We start from the raw sequence: 20,414 nt of genomic DNA on the forward strand, positions 1-20,414 counted from the left end.
ATGGAAGACCGCACCCAACAGGACGGACAACCACCACTGTGCAAAAATATCCAATGAACTGTGTAAATATGAGAAGAAAGAGAAGAAAAAGGAAATAATAATAATGATAAATAGATAGGCAATAAATATTGACAACATGAAATGAAGAGTCCTCGAAAGTGGGACAGTTCAGTGATGGGGGTGAGTGAAGTTGACTGAAGTGATCCCCTTTGGTTCAAGAACCTGATGGTTGAGGAATAATAACTGCTCCTGAACCTGGTGGTGTGAGTCCTGAGCCTCCAGTATCTACTTCCTGATGGCATCAGCAAGAAGAGAGCATGGCCTAGATACTAGAGGTCCTTGATGATGGATGCTACTTTCCTGCAACAGCACTCTGTGTAGATGTGCATTATAGTGGGGAGGGCTTTACACGTAAACAAGACAAAATCTTCAGATGCTGGAAATCCGAGCAGGGTTTCACCCGTGATGAACTGGGCATTGGTGTTTCCATACCAACCTGCGATACAAGAAGTCAATATATTATCTACAACATAATCTATAGAAGTTTGTCAAAGTTTTAGATGACATGCCAAATCTTTGAAAACTTCTAAGAAAGTAAAGGCACTACTGTGCTTCCTTCATAATGGCATTTGCTTTTTAAGCCCAGGACAGATCTTCTAAAATGATAACACTAATGAATTTAAAGTTGCTGACCCTCCCCACCTCTGATTCTCCGATGAGGACTGGCTCATGGACCTCCAGTTTCCTTCTCCTGAAGTCAATAATCACCTCCCTGTTCTTGCTGACATTGAGTAAGAGGTTGTTGATATGGCACCGCTCAGACAGATTTTGAATCTTCCTTCTATGTGCCGATTCTCGTCGTTGTTGATGTGGCCATTGACAGTGGTGTTATGGACAAACTTAAATATGGCACTGGAACTGTGCTTAGCCTCACAAACATAAGTATAAAGTAAGCAGAATAGGGGTCTAAGCACACAGCCTTGTGGTACACCTATGCTGAGGAAAATTGTGGAGGAGGTATCGCTGCCAATCTGAACTGAAAAGGAAATGAGGAAGCTGAGAATTCAGTGCACAAGGAGGTACTGAAGTCTAGGACTTGAAGATTATTGCTTAATTTTGAGGGGATGATACTACTGAATGCCGAGCTGTAGTCAATGAAGAGCATCCTGATGTATGCATCTTCACTGTCCAGATGTTCCAGGGCTGAGTGAAGAGCCACTGAAATGGATTTTACTGTTCATTGTTGTAACAAACGGAAAGACAGCTGGTCATTGGTTTGTTATTGATGCTCAATAATTAGCTAACTGGGTGCTTCTAAAGGAAAATGTTAAAAATAAAACAGCAAGTACTGAGTCAATGTTCTGAGAATACCTACCTCCAGCAACACCAGAGGCACTATACTCCATGTTACAACCAACACCATTTCAATTTTTTTTCTCAAATCCTTCTAAATCTATGACTCCTTATCTTAAAACTATGCCCCTGGTTACATAGAGCTGCTAAGAAGAGCTTCTTACTGTCATCCCTACCTATGCCTGTCATCATTTTGTATATCTGTCAGGTTCCTCCTTAGCCTCCTCCAATCAAAGGAAAGCAAACCCATCTATTCAAACTCTACTCATAACTGAAACATTCCATCCTAGGAGACATGCCGGTGAATCTTCTCTGCACCCTTTCCAATGTAATCATATTCTTACTTTAGTGAAGTGACCAGAACTACAGCCATTACTCCGGCTTTGGTTTTCCTAGTGTCTTGTTGATCAATAATCTCTCTGTTCTTACTTTCTATGTCCCAGTTAGCATAGGCTCCTTAACCACTTTGCCGACTTGTATGGCTGCTTTCAAGATATTTGGACAACTCTCTGTTCCTCGGTACTTCTGACGGTCTTACCATTCATTAGGAATATTCTAGCTATATTAGTCCTCTCAAACAGCAAAACTTCACATTTTCAGGATTAATTACTATCTGCCATTGTTCTTCATTTCTTACCAATTCATCAATGTTGTCCTGTACGTTGAGATTACCCTCTTCATTATTAAAACCACCACCAACTTTTGTCTCATCTGCCAATGTACCAATCAGAATCTCCTGTGTTTACATCTAGTTGTCAATGTATATAACAAACAGCAAGTCCAGCACCTATCCCTGCCATAAGATACGAGTCAATGACCTCCAATGACAATACAGCTCTCTTCTTCCATTAATGGTCTGTTTTTGCAAATTAAAAATTAAAGACCTTTTAAAGATTATCTTTGTCATATGTACTGTACACCGAAATATACAGTGAAACATGTTGTTTGCGTCAAGTCAAATCAGCGAGGATTGTGACAGGGAGCCCACGTGTGTCGTCATAGCATGCCCACAACTAACTAACCTTAACCAGATATCTTTGGAATGTGGGAGGAAACCGAAGCACCTAGAGGAAACCCACACGGTCACGGGGAGAACATACGGATTCCTTATTGACAGCAGCAGAATTGAACCCCGATCTTACAGCAGGTGGTGCAAAGTGTTGTGCTATCTGCTACATTACCATGCAGTCAGTCTCAAGAAGCACACAGCTAATCATTGAGCATCAACAAATTACAGTCAGCCCTCTTTATCTGCGAGGGATAGGTTCCAGGACCCCTCGCGGATACCAGAAAACGCGGATGCTCAAGTCCCTTATTCAACCTGTCTCAGTGCGGTGGACATTAGGACCCGGCGGTGGACCTCTGAATCCACAGTGTTTCTGTTCATGAAAATAATCACGATCACGATTGAAAATAAAGTGGAAATAATAAAGTGATTGGAAAGAGGTGAAACGCCATCGGTCATTGGAAAAGCGTTAGGCTATGTCTGTCAACGATCGGAACAATTTTAAAGGATAAAGTGAGGAAGGCTCTGCCCTGATGAAAGCTACAATTATTAATAAACAACACAGTGGTTTAATTATTGGGTTTTTGATCCTCCACATCCACCGGACACGGTGGAGAGCACGCTGGGGGGTGATCTGTCACTGGATCAAACTTAGGAAAGCCTGGCACTGAAACATACATTCTTAAGCGTTTTATATGCATAGAATGGTAAAAAAATATACTATATAATAAGACAAATGTTTGACTAACTGACACTAAATAATACTGGATGTACCTGTTCTGACTTACTTAGTAAGAGAACTTCTGATTTTTTTCAATCCCAATCCACGGTAACCCACACACATCCTCCCGTATACTTTAAATTATCTCTAGATTACTTATAATACCTAATACAATGTAAATGCTATGTAAAATAGTTGTTATACTGCATTGTTTAGGGAATAATGACAAGAAAAAAAGTCTGTACATGCTCAAACAACAAGTGCTGGAAGAGCACTTCCGGGTTCTCTCGATTCGCAATTGGTTGAATTCGCGCATGTGGAACTCGCGGATAAGGAGGGCCGACTGTATACTTAGCATCTGGCTACCAATATCTTTGATCACCATTAGTTAATGACCCAGCTAATTTTCAGTGGCCTGTCATTCCTAGGCCTAGTTACTCATAACAGAACAATTATATATGCATTGAACAGTATATTATAAAATGTAATACAGTGGATGTAATAATCAGTTTTTTATGGTACTCTCAGAATTCTGTTGAAAATAATTAGTTCTATTATACATATAGGATCCCCTTGAGCTACACGACCTACCGCTCAATATGAGAATGAGGAGGTGACAGATAAGACCTACAGATTGGTAAACATAAAAAAAAAGAAATATAGAAAACCTACAGCACAATACAGGCCCTTTGGCCCACAATGCTGTGCCAAACATGTACTTACTTAGAAATTACCTCAGGTTACCCATAGCACCTTAAAACTGTGCCCTCTCGTGTTAGGCATTTCAGCCCTGGAAAAAGCCTCTGACTATCCACACTAAATGACGATGCCTCTCATCATCTTATACAGCTTTATCAGGTCATCTCTCATCCTCTGTCGCTCCAAGGACAAAAGGCTGAGTTCACTCAACCTATTCTCATCAGGCATGCTTCTCAATCCACGAAACATTGTTGTAAACCTCCTCTGCACCCTTTCTATGGCTTCCGCATCCTTCCTGTAGTGAGACCACCAGAACTGAGCACAGTACTCCAAGTGGGGTCTGACCAGGGTCCTATATAGCTGTAACATTACCTCTTGGCTCTTAAACTTAATCCCACAGTTGATGAAGGCCAATGCACCATATGCCTTCTTAACCACACAGTCAACCTGTGCAGCAGCTTTGAGTGTCCTATGGACTCGGACCCCAAGATCCCTCTGATCCTCCACACTACCAAGAGTTTTACCATTAATACTGTATTCCGCCATCATATGTGACCAACCAAAATAAATCACCTCACACTTATCTGGGTTTAACTCCATCTGCCACTTCTCAGCCTAGTTTTGCATCCTATCAATGTCCCGCTGTAGCCTCTGACAGCCCTCCACACTATCCACAACACCCCCAACCTTTGTGTCATCAGCAAATTTACTAACCCATCCCCCCCACTTCCTCATCCAGGTTATTTATAAAAATCACAAACAGTAAGGGTGCCAGAACAGATCCCTGAGGCACACCACTGGTCACTGACATCCATGCAGAATTTGACCCGTCTGCAACCACTCCTTGCCTTCTGTCAGCAAGCCAGTTCTGGATCCACAAAGCAATGTGGCAGTGTGGATCCCAGGCCTCCTTACTTTCTCAATAAGCCTTGCATGGGGTACCTTATCAAATACCTTGCTGAAATCCATTTGCACTACATCTACTGCTGTACCTTCATCAATGTGTTTAGTCACATCCTCAGAAAATTCAATCAGGTTTGTAAGGCACGACTTGCCTTTGATAAAGCCATGCTGACTATTCCTAATCATATAATGCCTCTCCAAATGTTCATAAATCCTGCCTCTCAGGATCTTTTCCATCAACTTACCAACCACTGAGGTAAGACACAATGGTCTATAATTTCCTGGGCTATCTCTACTGCCTTTCTTGAATAAGGGAACAACATCTGCAACCCTCCAATCCTCCAGAACCTCTCCTGTCACCAAGATGATGCAAAGATCATTGCCAGAGACTCAGCAATCTCCTCCCTCACCTTCCACAGTAGCCTGGGGCACATCTCATCTAGTCCCAGAGACTTATCCAACATGATGCTTTCCAAAAGCTCCAGCACATCCTCTTTCTTAATGTCTATATGCTCGAATCTTTTCAATCTGCTGTAAGTCATCCCTATAATTGCCAAGATCCTTTTCCGTAGTGAATACTGAAGCAAAGTACTCATCAAGTATCTCTGCTAACTCCCCCGGTTCCATACACACTTTCCCATTGTAATCCTGTGCGCCAAGGCCTTCTCATGGCCCCTTCTGGCTCTCTTAATTTCCTTCTTAAGCTCTAGATCTTTATCATTACCCAGTTTTTTGAACCTTTCATAAGCTTTTCTTCTTGACTAGATTTTCAAAAGCCTTTGTACACCACGGTTCCTGTACCCTACCATCCTTTCTTTCCCTGTCTCATTGGAACATACCTATGCAGAACACCACACAAATATCACCTCAACATTTGCCATATTCCTGCTGTACATTTCCCTGAGAACATTTGTTCCCAATTTATGCTTCCAAGTTCCTGCCTGATAGCTCAAATATTTCCCCTTATTCCAATTAAATGCTTTCCTAACTTGTCTGTTCTCCTTCCCACTGCAGGATAACTTGGATGCGATCAGAAACATCCCGGACCCTGGCACCTGGGAGGTAAACTGCCACCTGCATCCACAAAATTGCCTGTCTGACCGCCTAACTATAGAGTACCCTATCTCTACTGCCTTCCTCTTCCTTTCCCTACCCTTCTGAGCCACAGGGCCAGACCCTGCTGCTTCCCCCAGGTAGGCCGTCTCCCACAACAGTACTCAAACAGGAGTACTTATTGTTAAGGGGGTCAGCCACAGGGGTACTCTCTAGCATCTGCCTCTTGCCCTTCCCTTTCCTGACTGTTACCCACTTATTTGTCTCGCGAGGCACCGGTGCGACTACTTGCCTATAGCTCCTCCTCACTTTCCCTGACCAGACGAAGGTCATCGAGCTGCAACTCTAGTTCCCTAACCTGGTCCCTGCGGCCATTCCCCTCAATAACAGGTATATTGCTTTGGATGCCGCTGGAGGGGGTGAATTATCAGGGGAAAGCCACAGCAAACAGGGCTCTGACACTTAGTCTGGATTCAATAGTGAGGGGAGGAGACAGGAGATTCTTAAGACGTGAAAGAGACACTAGCTGGCATATGCCTCCCATGTGGCAGGATGAGAAATGTCTCACATCCAGTCCACAGCATTCCAAAGGAGGAAGGTGAGTAGCTAGAACTTGTGGTACATATTGGTACCAAGTGGTGTACAATGTACCATTTGTGTCAGTAAGTCTTGTAGAAAGAAAATGGACCCAGCAGATGTGACAGATACTTTCAGAAAGACAAGCCCAGTACAAAATGAAGTCCATGGAGGAGAAACAAAAATCGGTAGAAGCTAGATTGGCTGACATTTCTCATGCAGTGCGACAGCGGCAAGCACAGTGTCAGCTGGAAGAACAGGTGTCAGCCTTTGCAGCGACAGTATGGCAACTCACTACAGACAGCTATTACTGCTCTCATACAGCGGTCCAATAGGGTACTACCAACAGCCAGAATCAGGTGACATGTCAGCCCCAAGCACAGCCTGGTCAGTCCGAAGCCCAGCCTGGTCAGTTCGGTGATGATGTGTGCAAACTGGCGTACATGATGAATCTCTTAGATGGATTCCCACTCAGCTTGTTCAACACTCTGCAGTATCAAGGTTCCCCTGCAGCCCAGTTGTTTTAGCAATTTGTTGTTGAGTTCAAGAGAGTTTTTGATCTTTCAGTATGGTGTCAAGAGGCTGTCCACTGACTCCTGGATCTGCTCCAAGATAGAGGGAAAGTGAGGAACTATGCAGTGAAGTTCCGCATGCTTGTGGTGGAGATGGGGTGGAATGAGATCTCTCATTACTGCGAACCAGTGGGGACTGAGTGCAGGGGTCCAGCACAAGATCGTAGCGTATGATGAGCAGTACTGCCTGGTTGACCAGATTAATCTGGCCATTCGGATTGACAACTGGGCAACTGAGTGGCACAGAGAAAGAATGTCTTGAGCTACCCATTCCTTAGATTACCATATATCCGTACCCTCTCCCTCATCAGCCAGTACCCAGTTCACAGAGGAGCCTGTGCAGCTGGGGCATATGCACCAATCTCAGGAGAACTGAGATTGATGCAGGAGAATGGGCTCCTGCCTCTATTGTGGCCATCCAGGACTCCTTGGGCTTCATGTCCCAAGTGCCCAGTCAAAGAAAATACCCGTCAGCAAGAAGGGGCGTTCTGACAGGTTGGTTCTCACTGCAAGCATCTTCTCAGTTGTTGCTCTCAGCTTCCTTGTTGTGCAGGTCTCAAACCTACGAGCTTCAGGCATTTATTGACTCCGAGGCAGCCAAGGACCCCATGGATATCTCTCTGGCTCAAGAACAGAGATTTCCAACTCAGCAACTGAGACAAAATACTGACATCAAGGCCCTAGATGGTTAGCCTTTTGGTACCAGCAAGATCCACCTTTCCACAGAACTCCTCCAACTTGTGCTAGAAAGTAACAAAAGGAACAGCTCTCCTTCTGTCTGGTTGAATTGCCTGAACCGCTGCTGGTGTTTGGCTTACACTTGTAATCTTGACACAGCCCATGGATTGAATGGTTCCTAAACGTGCATCAAAAGTGGGAACCAGCTTGCCTGCCCAACTGTCTGGGTTCAGCTCAAGCCCCAGTCCCTGAATCCTCTCTTGTGTCCATAAGACCATAAGGAGGAGGAGCAGAATTAAGCCATTCAGCCCATCGAGTTGCTCTGCCATTCCATCATGGCTGATCCCAGATCCCACTCAATTCCATACACCTGCCTTCCTGCCATAACCTTTGATGCCCTGACCAGTCAAGAAACTATCAATTTTCACTTTAAATATACCCACAGTCTTAGCCTCCACAGCTATCTGTGGCAGAACAACAGCCAGTGTGGGCATGTCTAGCATTCCAGCTGAATACGCCAATCATCTTGAGGTTTTGATAAAAAGGAGGCCTTCTCTCTGACTCTACATCAGCCATACGACTTACTCGGTACTAGTTCTCCCAGGAGCCGACTCCTTTTCCTTTCCCTTCTTGAAATGGTGGCTATGGAAGAGAACATCAAGGAGGCATTGGCCTTGGGGTTTATCCATATGTCAACCTCGCCAACAGGGAAGGGCCAAGTCCTGTCCCAGCATTGATTATTGGCCCCTCAACAACATCAGAGTGAAGAACTGCTAACCCTTCCTCTGCTTGCCTCTGCTGCTAAAAACATCTCTAGGGAGTATCATATTTTCAAAGATAGATCTGCACAATGCAGATGAGATGAGTGGAAGACAGATTTCAACACAGAGGGTTCTGCACTCTCAGCGTCTTCCACCTTGGGCGACTACAACAGGTGACTGAGTTGAGGGCCGCATCATCGCCACAACTGAGGCAATGCAACTCCCCCACTGTCAGTTTCACCAATGAACCAGTGAATCAGACTTGCAGTATTGTACATTACCAATACCAACAAGGTTTTCTGATCATAATAGAAATGTGCACAGAGGAAGACTTTGTGTATGTGATAGCAAAATCACTGTACACAAGAAGGAAATCCCTTGTAAACAAAGAGGCAACCAGTCTGGACACAAGTATTCCCTTATGCAGAAGAAGTAGCCTTCTATACAGAAAAAGAAACACCATACTCTTTCCTATTCTGTGCATTTCTATGACTAAAAACAAATCTGAACAAAAATTGCAATCCCAATGTATGTCTGAACCAAGCCTCTGGAAGCAAACTTCCTGTGCACAAGAAGGCATAATCCTGTACTTAAAATACAAACTATCTGTACACAAGATATAAACCATCTGTATAGGAGGAACGATCTTTTTGTACATGATAAGCAATCCCTCTGAACGTAAGAAGCTTACTTCCTCTAATTAAATGCCTAACTAAACTAGTTCCTCCTGCCCACACAATATCTATATCCCTCCATTCTTTGCACATTCATATATCAATGAGCCTCTTAAACATCTCACCCCAGGCAGTGCATTCCAAGCACCCACCACTCTCTATAAAACCTTGTCCAACACATCTCCTTTGAAATTACTCCTCTCATCTTTAATGCACAGTCTCCAGCATTAGACATTTTGATACTGGTTGTCTACTTTATGTATGCCTTTCGTAATTTTATAAACTTCCATCAGGTCTGCCCTCAGTTTCATTTTGCACAAAAGAAACCAACCCAACTCCATATAACACTTTCCCTCTAATCCAGGCAGCATTGTGGTAAAACCCTTCTCATGCTCTCCAAAGCCTCCACATCTTCCCTATAATGGGTGACTAGAATTGAATGCAATTCTCCAGATGCAGCCTAACTAGTGTTTTTTTTTAACTGCAACATAATTTGGATAGTACACACTGCACTGCTCCTAACTCTTCACAATTCTCATTTGGAAGCACATTGCCAAGTCTCTTTCTGCTATTGAATTCAATTCCCTATCCAATTGAACTGTATGCTGATACAGGAGGAAATAAATTCTTTGGAATGGCAGAACAGGATGGTAGTCAAACGGGCATCTTTGTCCTCAATGGTGCTGAGCTTCTTGAGTATTAGTGGAGTTGTGGACCTCCAGGACATTGAAGTGTATTCCTTTGTGATCTTGCCTTGTGTAAAGCTGTCAGGAGCTGAGAAACTTGCCACAGCTTGCCCAGTCTCTGAATTGAATTGACTTTATTTCTTACATCCTTCACATACAAGAGGAGTAAAAATCTTTACGTTACGTCTATCTAAATGTGCAATGTACAATCAAAGTAATTTATAATAAACAGAACAGTCAATGTAACATCAAAATACACTCAAATCAGTGTGAGTTAACCAGTCCGATGGCCTGGTTGAAGAAGCTGTCCTGGAGCCTGTTGGTCCTGGCTTTTATGCCGTGGTACCGTTTCCTGGATGGTAACAGCTGAAATAGTTTGTGGTAGGGTAACTCAGGTCCCCAATGATCCTTCAGGTCCTTTTCTAATACCTGTCTTTGTAAATGTCCTGAATCATTGGGAAGTTCACAACTACAGATACCCTGGGCTGTGTGCACCACTCTCTACAGAATCCTGTGATAAAGGGAGGTACAGTTCCCATACCAGGCAGTGATCCAGCAGTCAGGATGCTCTCAATTGTGCCCCTGTAGAAAGCTCTTAAGATTTGGGGGCCCATACCAAACCTACTCAACTGACTGAGGTGAAAGAGACGCTGTTGTGCCTTTTTCACCACACAGTTAGTGTGTGCAGACCACGTGAGATCCTCGGTGATGTAGATACCTTGATGTGTACTGTTCTTGTAGACACAGTATTTTGTGTGATTGGTCCAGTTGAGTTTCTGGTCAATGATGACCCCCAGAAATTGATGTTGGGAAACTTGGTAATAGTAATGCCATTAAGTGTCATCGGTAATTGGTTGAGCTCGCTCTTGCTGGGGATGGTTATTGAACTCACAATCGAAATAGGCAATTTGGATTTTGAGGATTAGTGTAATTCGAGAAAAAAAACAGAAAAGGGGTAAATGTTTTGGCAAACACTTTTTTCATCACTATTATTTTCTAAAACATTTTCTTCAAAGTCACAATAATTTTCCAAAGCCTATGTTGCAAACACAAAATTCCTTAGGTGCTCCACTTTGATTTCCTGATCCTTTGGTTCCTTCTGAAATTCCATGTATTTCTTGATCTAGTGAGCAAACAACATTGCCCTCCACAGAATCGACTGCTGTTCCTGATTATAATCAGCGTATTCGCATTACACTCACCTGTACAGACTTGCTCACTTTAACACATTATATTTTCCTGGATCAAGGATTCACTGGTGTGGTCAGCATTTATTGCCCATCCCAAATTGCGCATAAGAAAATGGCAGTGCATCACTCGCTTGAACCGCTGCATTCCTGCTGGTGAAGGTACTACTAAAGTAACTCCCCAGCACAAGGGACAACTGCCCATGCTCATGAAGCAATCCCTCTGCACACAAGAAGCAGACTTCATAAGAAACAAACCCCATGTACAAACAACCCCTAGGTAGTCAACATAAGTAGATTGGATGGTAAAGAAAATGTATGGCATGCTTGCCTTCAATAGTCTAGGTGCTGAATATAAAAATCGGGAAGTCATGTTGCAGCTGCACAAAGCTTTGCTTAGGCCACATTTGAAGTACTGCAGACACTGCTGGTCACTACAGATGGAGATTTTGGAGATGGTCCCAATTATGTTGCCTGGATTAGAGGGTATTAGCTTTAAGAAGAGGTTGGACAAATGTGAATTGTTTACTTGAGAGCATCAAAGGCTGAGGAGGAATCTGATAAAAGCATATAAAATCTTAGAGGAATAGATAGGGTAGAGAGAGCTTTTTTACTTAGGGTGGCAATGTCAATTTAGAGTGTACAGCTTTCAGGTGAGAGAAAGAAAGTTTACAGGAGATTTATGGGGCACATTATGTGCCTGGAATACACAACCAGGGAAAGTGGTGGAAGTGGCAAATTTTATGATACATTTAGAAGAAAGGGATATAGACTGTGTGCAGGGAAATATGCAGCTTAAATTCGTATCATGGTCAGAACAAGTATCGTAGGCCAAAGAGCCATTTCCTGAGCTGTATTGTTTTGTCACTGGAAACAAAGGCTTGTGCTCAAGAAGGAAAAGTCCTGAAACAGGAGGCAATCACCTTCCTCACAAGATGCTGTACAGAATAAGCAATCCTTCTGTACAGAAAGTACAGTCTTTGTCTGCTTAAGCAGCATGGTAGCATAGTGGTTAGCACAATGCTTTACAGCGCCAGGGGCCCTGGTTCAATTTCCGTTACTGTCTGTAAAGAGTTTGGACATTCTCCCCATGACTGTGTGGGTTTCCTCCGGATGCTCCAGTTTCCTCCCACATTCCCAAGGCGGATGGGTTAGTAGGTTAATAGGTTACATGGGTATTATAGAGCGGTGTGGGCTCATTGGGCCGGTAGGGCCTGTTACCGTGCTGTATCACTGAATAAGAATAAAACAACCTTTGAGGTTAACCTCCTGTAGAAATAATCACCAATTGCACAAGAATCAGATCACGATACGATTGTTGAAACAAATGCCATATGTCACAGGAATCAAATATCCTGCATAAATATTTGCTGTATACGAGAAACAAAATTCCTGTACATGAATAGCAACCTTCCTGTATACAAAATGCAATCCTGCTATACATGAGATGCAAACCTGCTATGAGTCACAGAGAAATAAAATTGTGAAGCATAAATCAGCCCCTTTGGACCACTGCATCTATGCCAAACATCATGCTGATCTATACTAATTCCACTTGTCATAATTAACTCCATATCATTTGAAGCTCCACTCATTCAAGTACAATTCCAGATGCCTCTTAAATATTGTTACTGATTCTGCCTCCACTACCTCCTCTGGCAGCTCATTCCCAATACCAACTACTCCTTGCGTGCAAAATTTACCCCTCAACTCCCCTTTAAACATCCTCCTCTCACATTACACCTCTGTTTTTAGAAATCCTTACTATAGGAAACAGCTTCTTGCAATTTACTCTACCAATGCCCCTCATAATTTTATGAGCATCAATCATAGAGTCATAGAAATGCACAACACAGAAACAGGTCCTTCAGCCTCACCTAGTCTGTGCCAAACCATTTAAACCATCTACTCCCATCAACCTGCGCTGGGACCACAGTCCTCCACAACCCTACCATCCATGCACCCATCCAAACTGTTCTTAAATACTGAAATCGAGCTTGCATGCATCACTTGTACTGGCAACTCATTCCGCACTCTCATAACCCCCTGAGTGAAAAAGTTTCTCCTCATGTTCCCTTTAAACTTCTCACCTTTCATCCTTAACCCATGACCTCCGGTTGTAGTCCCACTCAACCTCAGTTGAAAAAGCCTGCTTGCATTTGCCCTATCTATACCCCTCATAATGTTGTATATCTCTATCAAATCCCCCTCAATCTTCTATATTCCAAAAAATACAGTACTAACGTATTTAAACTTCCCTTATCACTTAGTCTTCCAGACCCAGCAACATCCTTGTAAATTTTCTCTGTACTCTTTCAACCTTATTTACGTCTTTCCTGTAGGAAGGCGACCAAAACTGCACACAATACTCCAAATTTGGCCTCGCCAATATCTTATAAAACTTCAACATAACATCTCACGTCATTGATTTATGAAGGCCAATGTGCCAAAAACTTTCCTTATGACCCTATCTACCTGTGACACCACTTTTAATGAATTATGGACCTGTATTCCCAGATCCCTTTGTTCTACCACACTCCTTAGTGTCCTACCACTCACGGTGTAAGACCCCTTTCTCACTGTTACATTTAGGTAAGAGGTACAGAAGCCTGAAGGCACAAATTCAGCAATTCAGGAACAGCTTCTTCCCCACTACCATCTGATTCCTAAATGGACATTGAATCTTTAAGCACTACCTCGCTCATTTTTTAATATACAATATTTCTGTTTTTGCATGTTTTTAAAATCTATTCAAAATATGTATACCATAATTGATTTACTTATTTATCATTATTTTATTTATTATTATTTTATTTACTATTACTATATTTTTCTCTGCCAGATTATGTATTGCATTGAACTGTTGCTGCTAAGTTAACAAATTTCACGTCACATGCCGGTGATAATAAACCTGATTCTGATTCTACCCTAGATGGTGTTCCCAAAGTGCAGCTCCTCATACTTGTTTGCAATAAATTCCATCTTCCATTTCTCAGTCCAATTTTCCAGCTGGTTCAAATCCCACTGCAAGCCATGATAGTCTTCCTCGCTGTTCACTGCACCACCAATCTTGGTGACATCTGCAAATTTGCTAATCACGTTAGCCACTTTATCGTCCAGATCATTGATATAGATGAAAAACAACATGGACCCTGTGGCACTCCACTAGTCACTGGCCTGTTACCACTCTCTGGCTTCTCCCACAAAATCAAAGTCTAATCCAATGTCCTCATCTTGAAAGCTGAGAGACTGAACCTTCTTGACCAACCCCTCATGTGGGACCTTGTCAAATGCCTTGCTGAAGTCCATGTAGACAACATCCACTGCCTTGCCTTCAACTTTCCTAGTAACATCCCTCAAATCTCTGTAAGATTAGTTAAACATGACCTAACACGCACAAAGCCATGCTCACTATCCTTAATCAGTCCATGTCTATCCAAATACTTATATATACAGTCCCTTAGAATACTTTCCAATACTCACTGGTCTATAAATATTTTTAGAGTCTTTCTTAAACAACGGAGCATTGGCTATACTCCCATCCTCTGTACTTCAAACTTTGCTGAGGATGATTTAAATATCTCTGCTAGGGCTCCAGCAATTTCTGCAGGGTCCAAGGGAACATCTTGTCAGGCCCTAGTTTACCTCAGGACAGCAAACACTTTTTCTTCTGTAATCTATATAAAGTCCATGATGTTGATGCCACTTTGCCTCACTTCTATAGACTCTGTGCTACCTCTCAGCTCCCTTAACTCCAGGGAAGACAAATCTAGACTAACTAACGTCTCCATATAACTCAAACACTCCAGTTCAGTAGGATCTAAGTTCAACATCCTCTATATGAAAAGCAAACGTCATGTGCACAAGAAGGACACAATCACAACAAATAGCAATCTCTCAGTACACAAAACATAGACATCATCTACATAGGAAGTGATGCTTGTGTACATAAGCAGACTAATTGTATAAAGAAATACAATCACCAAGTACCACTGGTAGGTTACAACTCATGCACAAGGAGAAAAAACACAGGAAAAAAGAAGCAAATTTCCTGTACTTAGGATGCAAACCACCTGTACAAAAGTAACGATTATGTTATGCACAAGAGGTGATCCTCTGGAAATATGCTCCTTCAACAATAAGCAATCCCCATATGCCACAGAAACCAAATCCAACAGTACACAAGAAGGAACGCCATGTACACAAGAACCGAAGATGGTATACACCAGAAGCCAATCTCCTGGACACAAGATGCAAGAGTCCTGTTCACCTGTGAATGGCAGGACATTAAGGGAACAATGACCACAACACTTTCCGTTTTAAGATAACAATATGTAAGTATGGACTTTGAAATAGAGTATTGAATTGGAGCAGGGAAAATTAAAACTGTGTTAGAAAGGAACTAGGGAGAGTTAATTGGAATAGCTGTATTTGGACAAGTCCACATCTGAAATATGGAAGGTGTTTGAAGACCATCAACACTGAATGCAGAACAGGTATGTTCCAGTAAGAAGGAAGAACAAGGATGGTAAGGTACAGATTATGAAAGAGGTGGTGAATTTAGTCCAAAAAAAAGGAAGCATATGTAGAGTGTAGGAAGCAAAGAATATATATATATATATATACACACACTAAGAGCAGGAGGACAACTAGGGAGAGCATAGGACCATTCAAGGTTGAAGGAGGGCACATGAACTCAAATGGATGGAGGATGTGAGGAAGTTTCTGATTGCGTATTTTTATCTATAGTTAACAAGGAGAAGGACATGGAAGATAGTGTGATCAGCATAGAGCATGCTAATATTCAAGGGCATTTTGATAAAGAAAGTGGTAGTGTTGGTCTCTTAATGAATATTAAGGTGGATAAGTCTTTAGTACCTAATTGGATAGACCCTAGGTTATTGAGAAGGAAAGAAACGATATTGCTGGGATCTTTACCAAGATCTTCATATCCTTTCTAGCCACGGCAAGATCCCAGAGGACTGGCAAATAGCAAATGTTTTTCCGTTAATCCAGAAGGGAAACTACAGGTCAACGAGCCTCTGATCAGTGATACAAAAACTATTGGGGAGGATTCTTAGGGATGGGACTTATCGGTATTTAGAAAACCATGGCATACTTTGGGACAGTCAGCATGACTATGCAGGGTAAGTCACATCTTACTAACTTGATTGCCTTTTCGAGGAGGTGACAAAGGTGAGCAACTTAGCAGTTTGAATTCCGAATTGGCTGCCGCATAGAAGACAGAGGCTAGTGGTCGATGGGACTTATCCAGGCTTAAGTTATGTGACTTCTGTTCCACAGGGATTGAAAATGTGGATGGGTGGGTTAGTAAGTTTGCAGACAATGTGTTGTAATGGTGTAGAAAATTGTATCGGGATATAGATCAGTTACAGATATGGTGGAGAAATGGCAAATGGAGTTTAATTTGGCCAAGTCAGTTATGATACACTTTTGACAGATCAAATTTCAAGGGATAGTAAATAGTTAATGGCAGGACACTTAACCATGTTGATTGGGTAGTAAAGAAGGCATATGACATGCTCGCCTTTACTAGATGAGGCACTGAGTTCAAGATTCAGCAAGTTATGGTGCAGCTTGATAAAACTCTGGTTCGGCCACATCTGAAATATTGCATTCAATACTGGTCACTCCTTAAAAAGATGTAGAGGCTTTAGAATGGAGGTGAGGTTTAGAGGGCATGTGCTATAAGCAGTGGTTGGACAAATTTGTGTTGATTTCTCTGGAGCGGCAGAGGCTGAAGGGAGACCAGATGGATGCTCATGAGATTATGAGAAGCATAGATAGAGAATACAGCTGGTATCTTCTTTTCCCCCAGTTTACATGGGGCCTGAATGCGAACTTCTTCAACGAGAAGAGGTTGGAACTTGGAATGCAATCCCTGAAATCAGATAGTTAAGGATTATCTAGATGAGTACATGTATTGCCAAGGCATAGATGGCTATAAGTTTAAGTTCTGGTAAAGAGAATTAATGTCAAAGGATAATTGACGATTAGCACAAACATAGTGGGTCTATGGATTTGTTACTGTTATTGTATTTGTTACTGTGCTCATGACTCTCTCACTCCTTTTGCTGAACTCATAGTCCATAAACCTAGATTCATCAGAAGTTTCCATGGAATATAACCATCTTATCATTCACTTAAATGTGCTGTAGAAGAATAACAATGGATTATAGCTTTCTTACAACATTGTGGTGTAACATAGCATAGCACATGCTAACTACGTGGAATAAAATAGTGTTGGAAAACACAGACTATTTACAATACTGCCCACGATGACAATGCCACACCCTGTGTAGTAAAACAGTGTAGCATATACTATGGATAGAAGACACATTTACATATAAGCTTCTGTTTCTTCTTCTGTATTCAGAGATATTGTATCACAGCTTGCTAACAGTGGTATTTTCATATTCATTACAGCAATTCCAGTAACTGTTTTGCTTAAATTACCATGCAGAATAGGGCAAATCAGGGTCAGTTTATGTCAGCTACTTCAATCTGGGGAACTTCACCAGCCTTTGTTTCAAGGCATTATGCAAAGAAAACTGACATTAAGGGAGCTTTAACTGACAGCAAATGAAATCAATCAGTGAATCAGTAAGCCATAATGAACAATCAGCTCCCAAGTTTGAGATTAACTCTATGCATTGTATCAGATCCTAACCTGCAATGATGTAACCTCCAGCCCATCCTTTGGCCCCTTTGATACCAAGGTTTCCAGTTGCAGTTTAGGGAGCTGCAGGGTAAAGTCGTTTCTTGGTGTCACAGACCATGACAGTGAGATCTGATCTCTGACCTGAGAAAGAGAAAACAGCATCAATGGCAATTCCCCTTTAGACACATTAACTAGGATGAACTGGGTCCTCTTGAGTCCGCTGAGTGGACTTGCATTGATCGGTAGGACTGAAATCCATGAATAAATTTAAGACTAATTGATTTTTTTTTGTTGCAAATAAATCAGTGATTCAGAACAGCCACTGAGAATTTTAAAAAAGATAGTATAGCATTATTTGATTGAATTTTTGTTAAAGTTGCCAAGAGTCCTTCTCAAGTCTCTAGAATACTTAAACCTTTGAGCAGTTAAATTCTTATAACCAAGGCTACAACAAGCATTACAAAGCACAATGGTTAAGCAGTCTCTAGGCTATGTCCTTGCATTTAAAATTTTTGAACAGTAAAACATTAAAGTTCTACACATGCAGTGACTGTGTTTGATCATGTAGGATTAAATAAGCAAGCTGTTAGTATCATACTGCCACCCTGTGGTAAAAGATATTTCTTTGATAAATATTTCACCAAATAATAAGTCCTTGATTCTTTAAGGTCAGCAGGATTTTGCAAATCGACAATTACAAACACATTGAAGTAGTAAATTTGCTTCCTTTCCTATTTCAACACATAGGGGCAGACTGAAAAAAGAGTTCAGCTAAAGTGTAAAATTAATTGTCTAATAAAATGTAAATAATTTGCAGCTGAGAATCTGTCCAATGATAATGAACTACTGCAGAGAATTATCTTGAGAAGCGTGACTGAAAATATATTTTTTCTTTCAATGTTTAAGTTCTACAGAAATAGGAGACATTTGTGAAATAAGTGAGAAATCATCAATGAGGTCAATAAATAAGTTGGTATGAATTAGTGATAGTCAGTTTTTTCAATATTTTACCTCTATTCAAAGTTAATCGTGGTGAACATTAAACATAAACAATTTATTCATAAGGGGCTCTTCATGAAAATCTTTATTGGCTCACTGCTTAAAAATGCTTTACTTCTATACTAAAAGCTTTAGGTACATTTCAAAAGAATTACCATCTCATGCACAGGTATGCAGATTTTAATTTTATTGTTAAAATTTGACAAAAAACACAGAAAGCAGAAAAACTATAATAAATAGTAATAATTCTATGCTTCCAGAGAAGTTGCTCAAAATTTCAGAACATTTCTGAGAAAGTGGACATTATATACAATAGATATAATAATTTGTAAAAATGCACAAACTACGTGTATAAAATTCAATGGCGCCTAAGCAATCTGACGGACAAGAAATTTACTTGATTAGCAATTCAGATTTATATAAATATAAATGTTGTGTTAGAATATCAGAAATTATGCATGAATATAAATTACTTCAACAAATTCACAATTTATGGTATACTTGGTTCACATCAGTAAAATAGATTACTACACTTTATACTACACAATTTCACTGCTGTATTCTAGAGCAGTATAAATAGTCTCTTGCTGCTGATTGATAATGTTTCAAACATTTGTAAATACAGAATCCAAGTCAGTGACCTGTCCTGCATTTCTCCGATGCATCGTTCAGATTTATCAAAGTAAACTTGGTCAAAGACAAATTTACGTAAAAGGCTGAAACTCAATCTGGGCATGAAAGTGAGCATTGTAATCTAGATATTATATTGATACAACAAGGCAAATATGTTCAAATTTGTGTTTTTACAAAATTGCCCAAATCAAATAACTTATCTGCCCCAAACATGATAGATTTTCTAAAAGTTATCACAAAAGATAGCAAACCCCTTGATTTGTGAAAACAATGAAAATGTAATTTTTCCCTCAATTCCAATTTTAAAATAACCATAAAAATCTTAGCACAGTTATTTGTTCAAAGTCTAATTATCATTTGGTTCCTTGCTATTAACAGTACAATGGTTAATGGTACAGCTGAAGATAAAATGTCTTCTACACAGGGAGTAATAATAAAATAGAGACACTGGAGAATTCAGATGCTGTAATCTGGAGCAAAAGAAAACAAACTGCTGAAGGATCTCAGAGGGTCAGGCAGCAATGATGTGTTCAGATCATATTATTGATTCAGATTATACCTAGTTATTTAGTTTTCTTTAATAAGGGCATGCATTTAAGGTGAAGAGGGAAAAGTTTTTTTTACATGGAGCAGTAGGTGGCTGGAACAGGCCGCCAGGGGTAGTAATTGAAGCAGATACTAAAGTGGTGTTTAGGAGGCTTTTAGACAGACACATGAATATGCAGGGCATGTCTGCATAAGAATCATGTACAGGCAGAAGATTATTTTAATTTGGCATCATTTTTGGCATAAACATTGTGGGCCGAAAATTGTGTTCTTGTGCTGTACTGTTCTACGTTCTATACAAAAATGAAATGTCCAGAGATAAATACGCAAGCAATTGCGTAAATAGTTATAGATAAAAGGCACATCTAAGGTTCATAGTTTTTATTACAAGTCCCTCCCAATTTACCATTGCCGAAGTGTTGTCAACCTTGTTGAAAAAGCATTGATTTTCTTCAAATGATAGAAAATGTTAAATCCTCCTTGTTGTAGATGGAGTGAAGGTGTTCAACAAAGTAGTCCCTCAATCTACATTGGGTCTCATCAACGTGCAGGAGGCCTCTCCAAAAACACCAGATATAGTAGATGAACCCAACAGATTTGCAGGTGAAGTGTTACCTTTCCTGAGAGGACTGTTTGGGGCCCTGAATGATGGTAAGGGATCAGATGCATGGGCACATGTAACATT

General features: G+C 41.1%; 1 protein-coding gene across 3 annotated transcripts in view; it reads right to left on the reverse strand.

The window, feature by feature from the left end:
* The window catches only part of LOC140729194 (coiled-coil domain-containing protein 171-like), a 417,526-nt gene that overhangs the window by 64,079 nt on the left and 333,033 nt on the right, over nucleotides 1-20,414 (reverse strand). For all 3 annotated transcript variants that reach the window (XM_073048682.1, XM_073048685.1, XM_073048684.1), the window contains exon 23: nucleotides 17,561-17,692. In XM_073048682.1, the coding sequence (XP_072904783.1) occupies nucleotides 17,561-17,692 (132 nt within the window). The remainder of the gene's footprint in view (nucleotides 1-17,560; nucleotides 17,693-20,414) is intronic.

Source organism: Hemitrygon akajei, chromosome 6, assembly GCF_048418815.1.
Source record: "Hemitrygon akajei chromosome 6, sHemAka1.3, whole genome shotgun sequence".
Lineage (NCBI taxonomy): Eukaryota > Metazoa > Chordata > Chondrichthyes > Myliobatiformes > Dasyatidae > Hemitrygon > Hemitrygon akajei.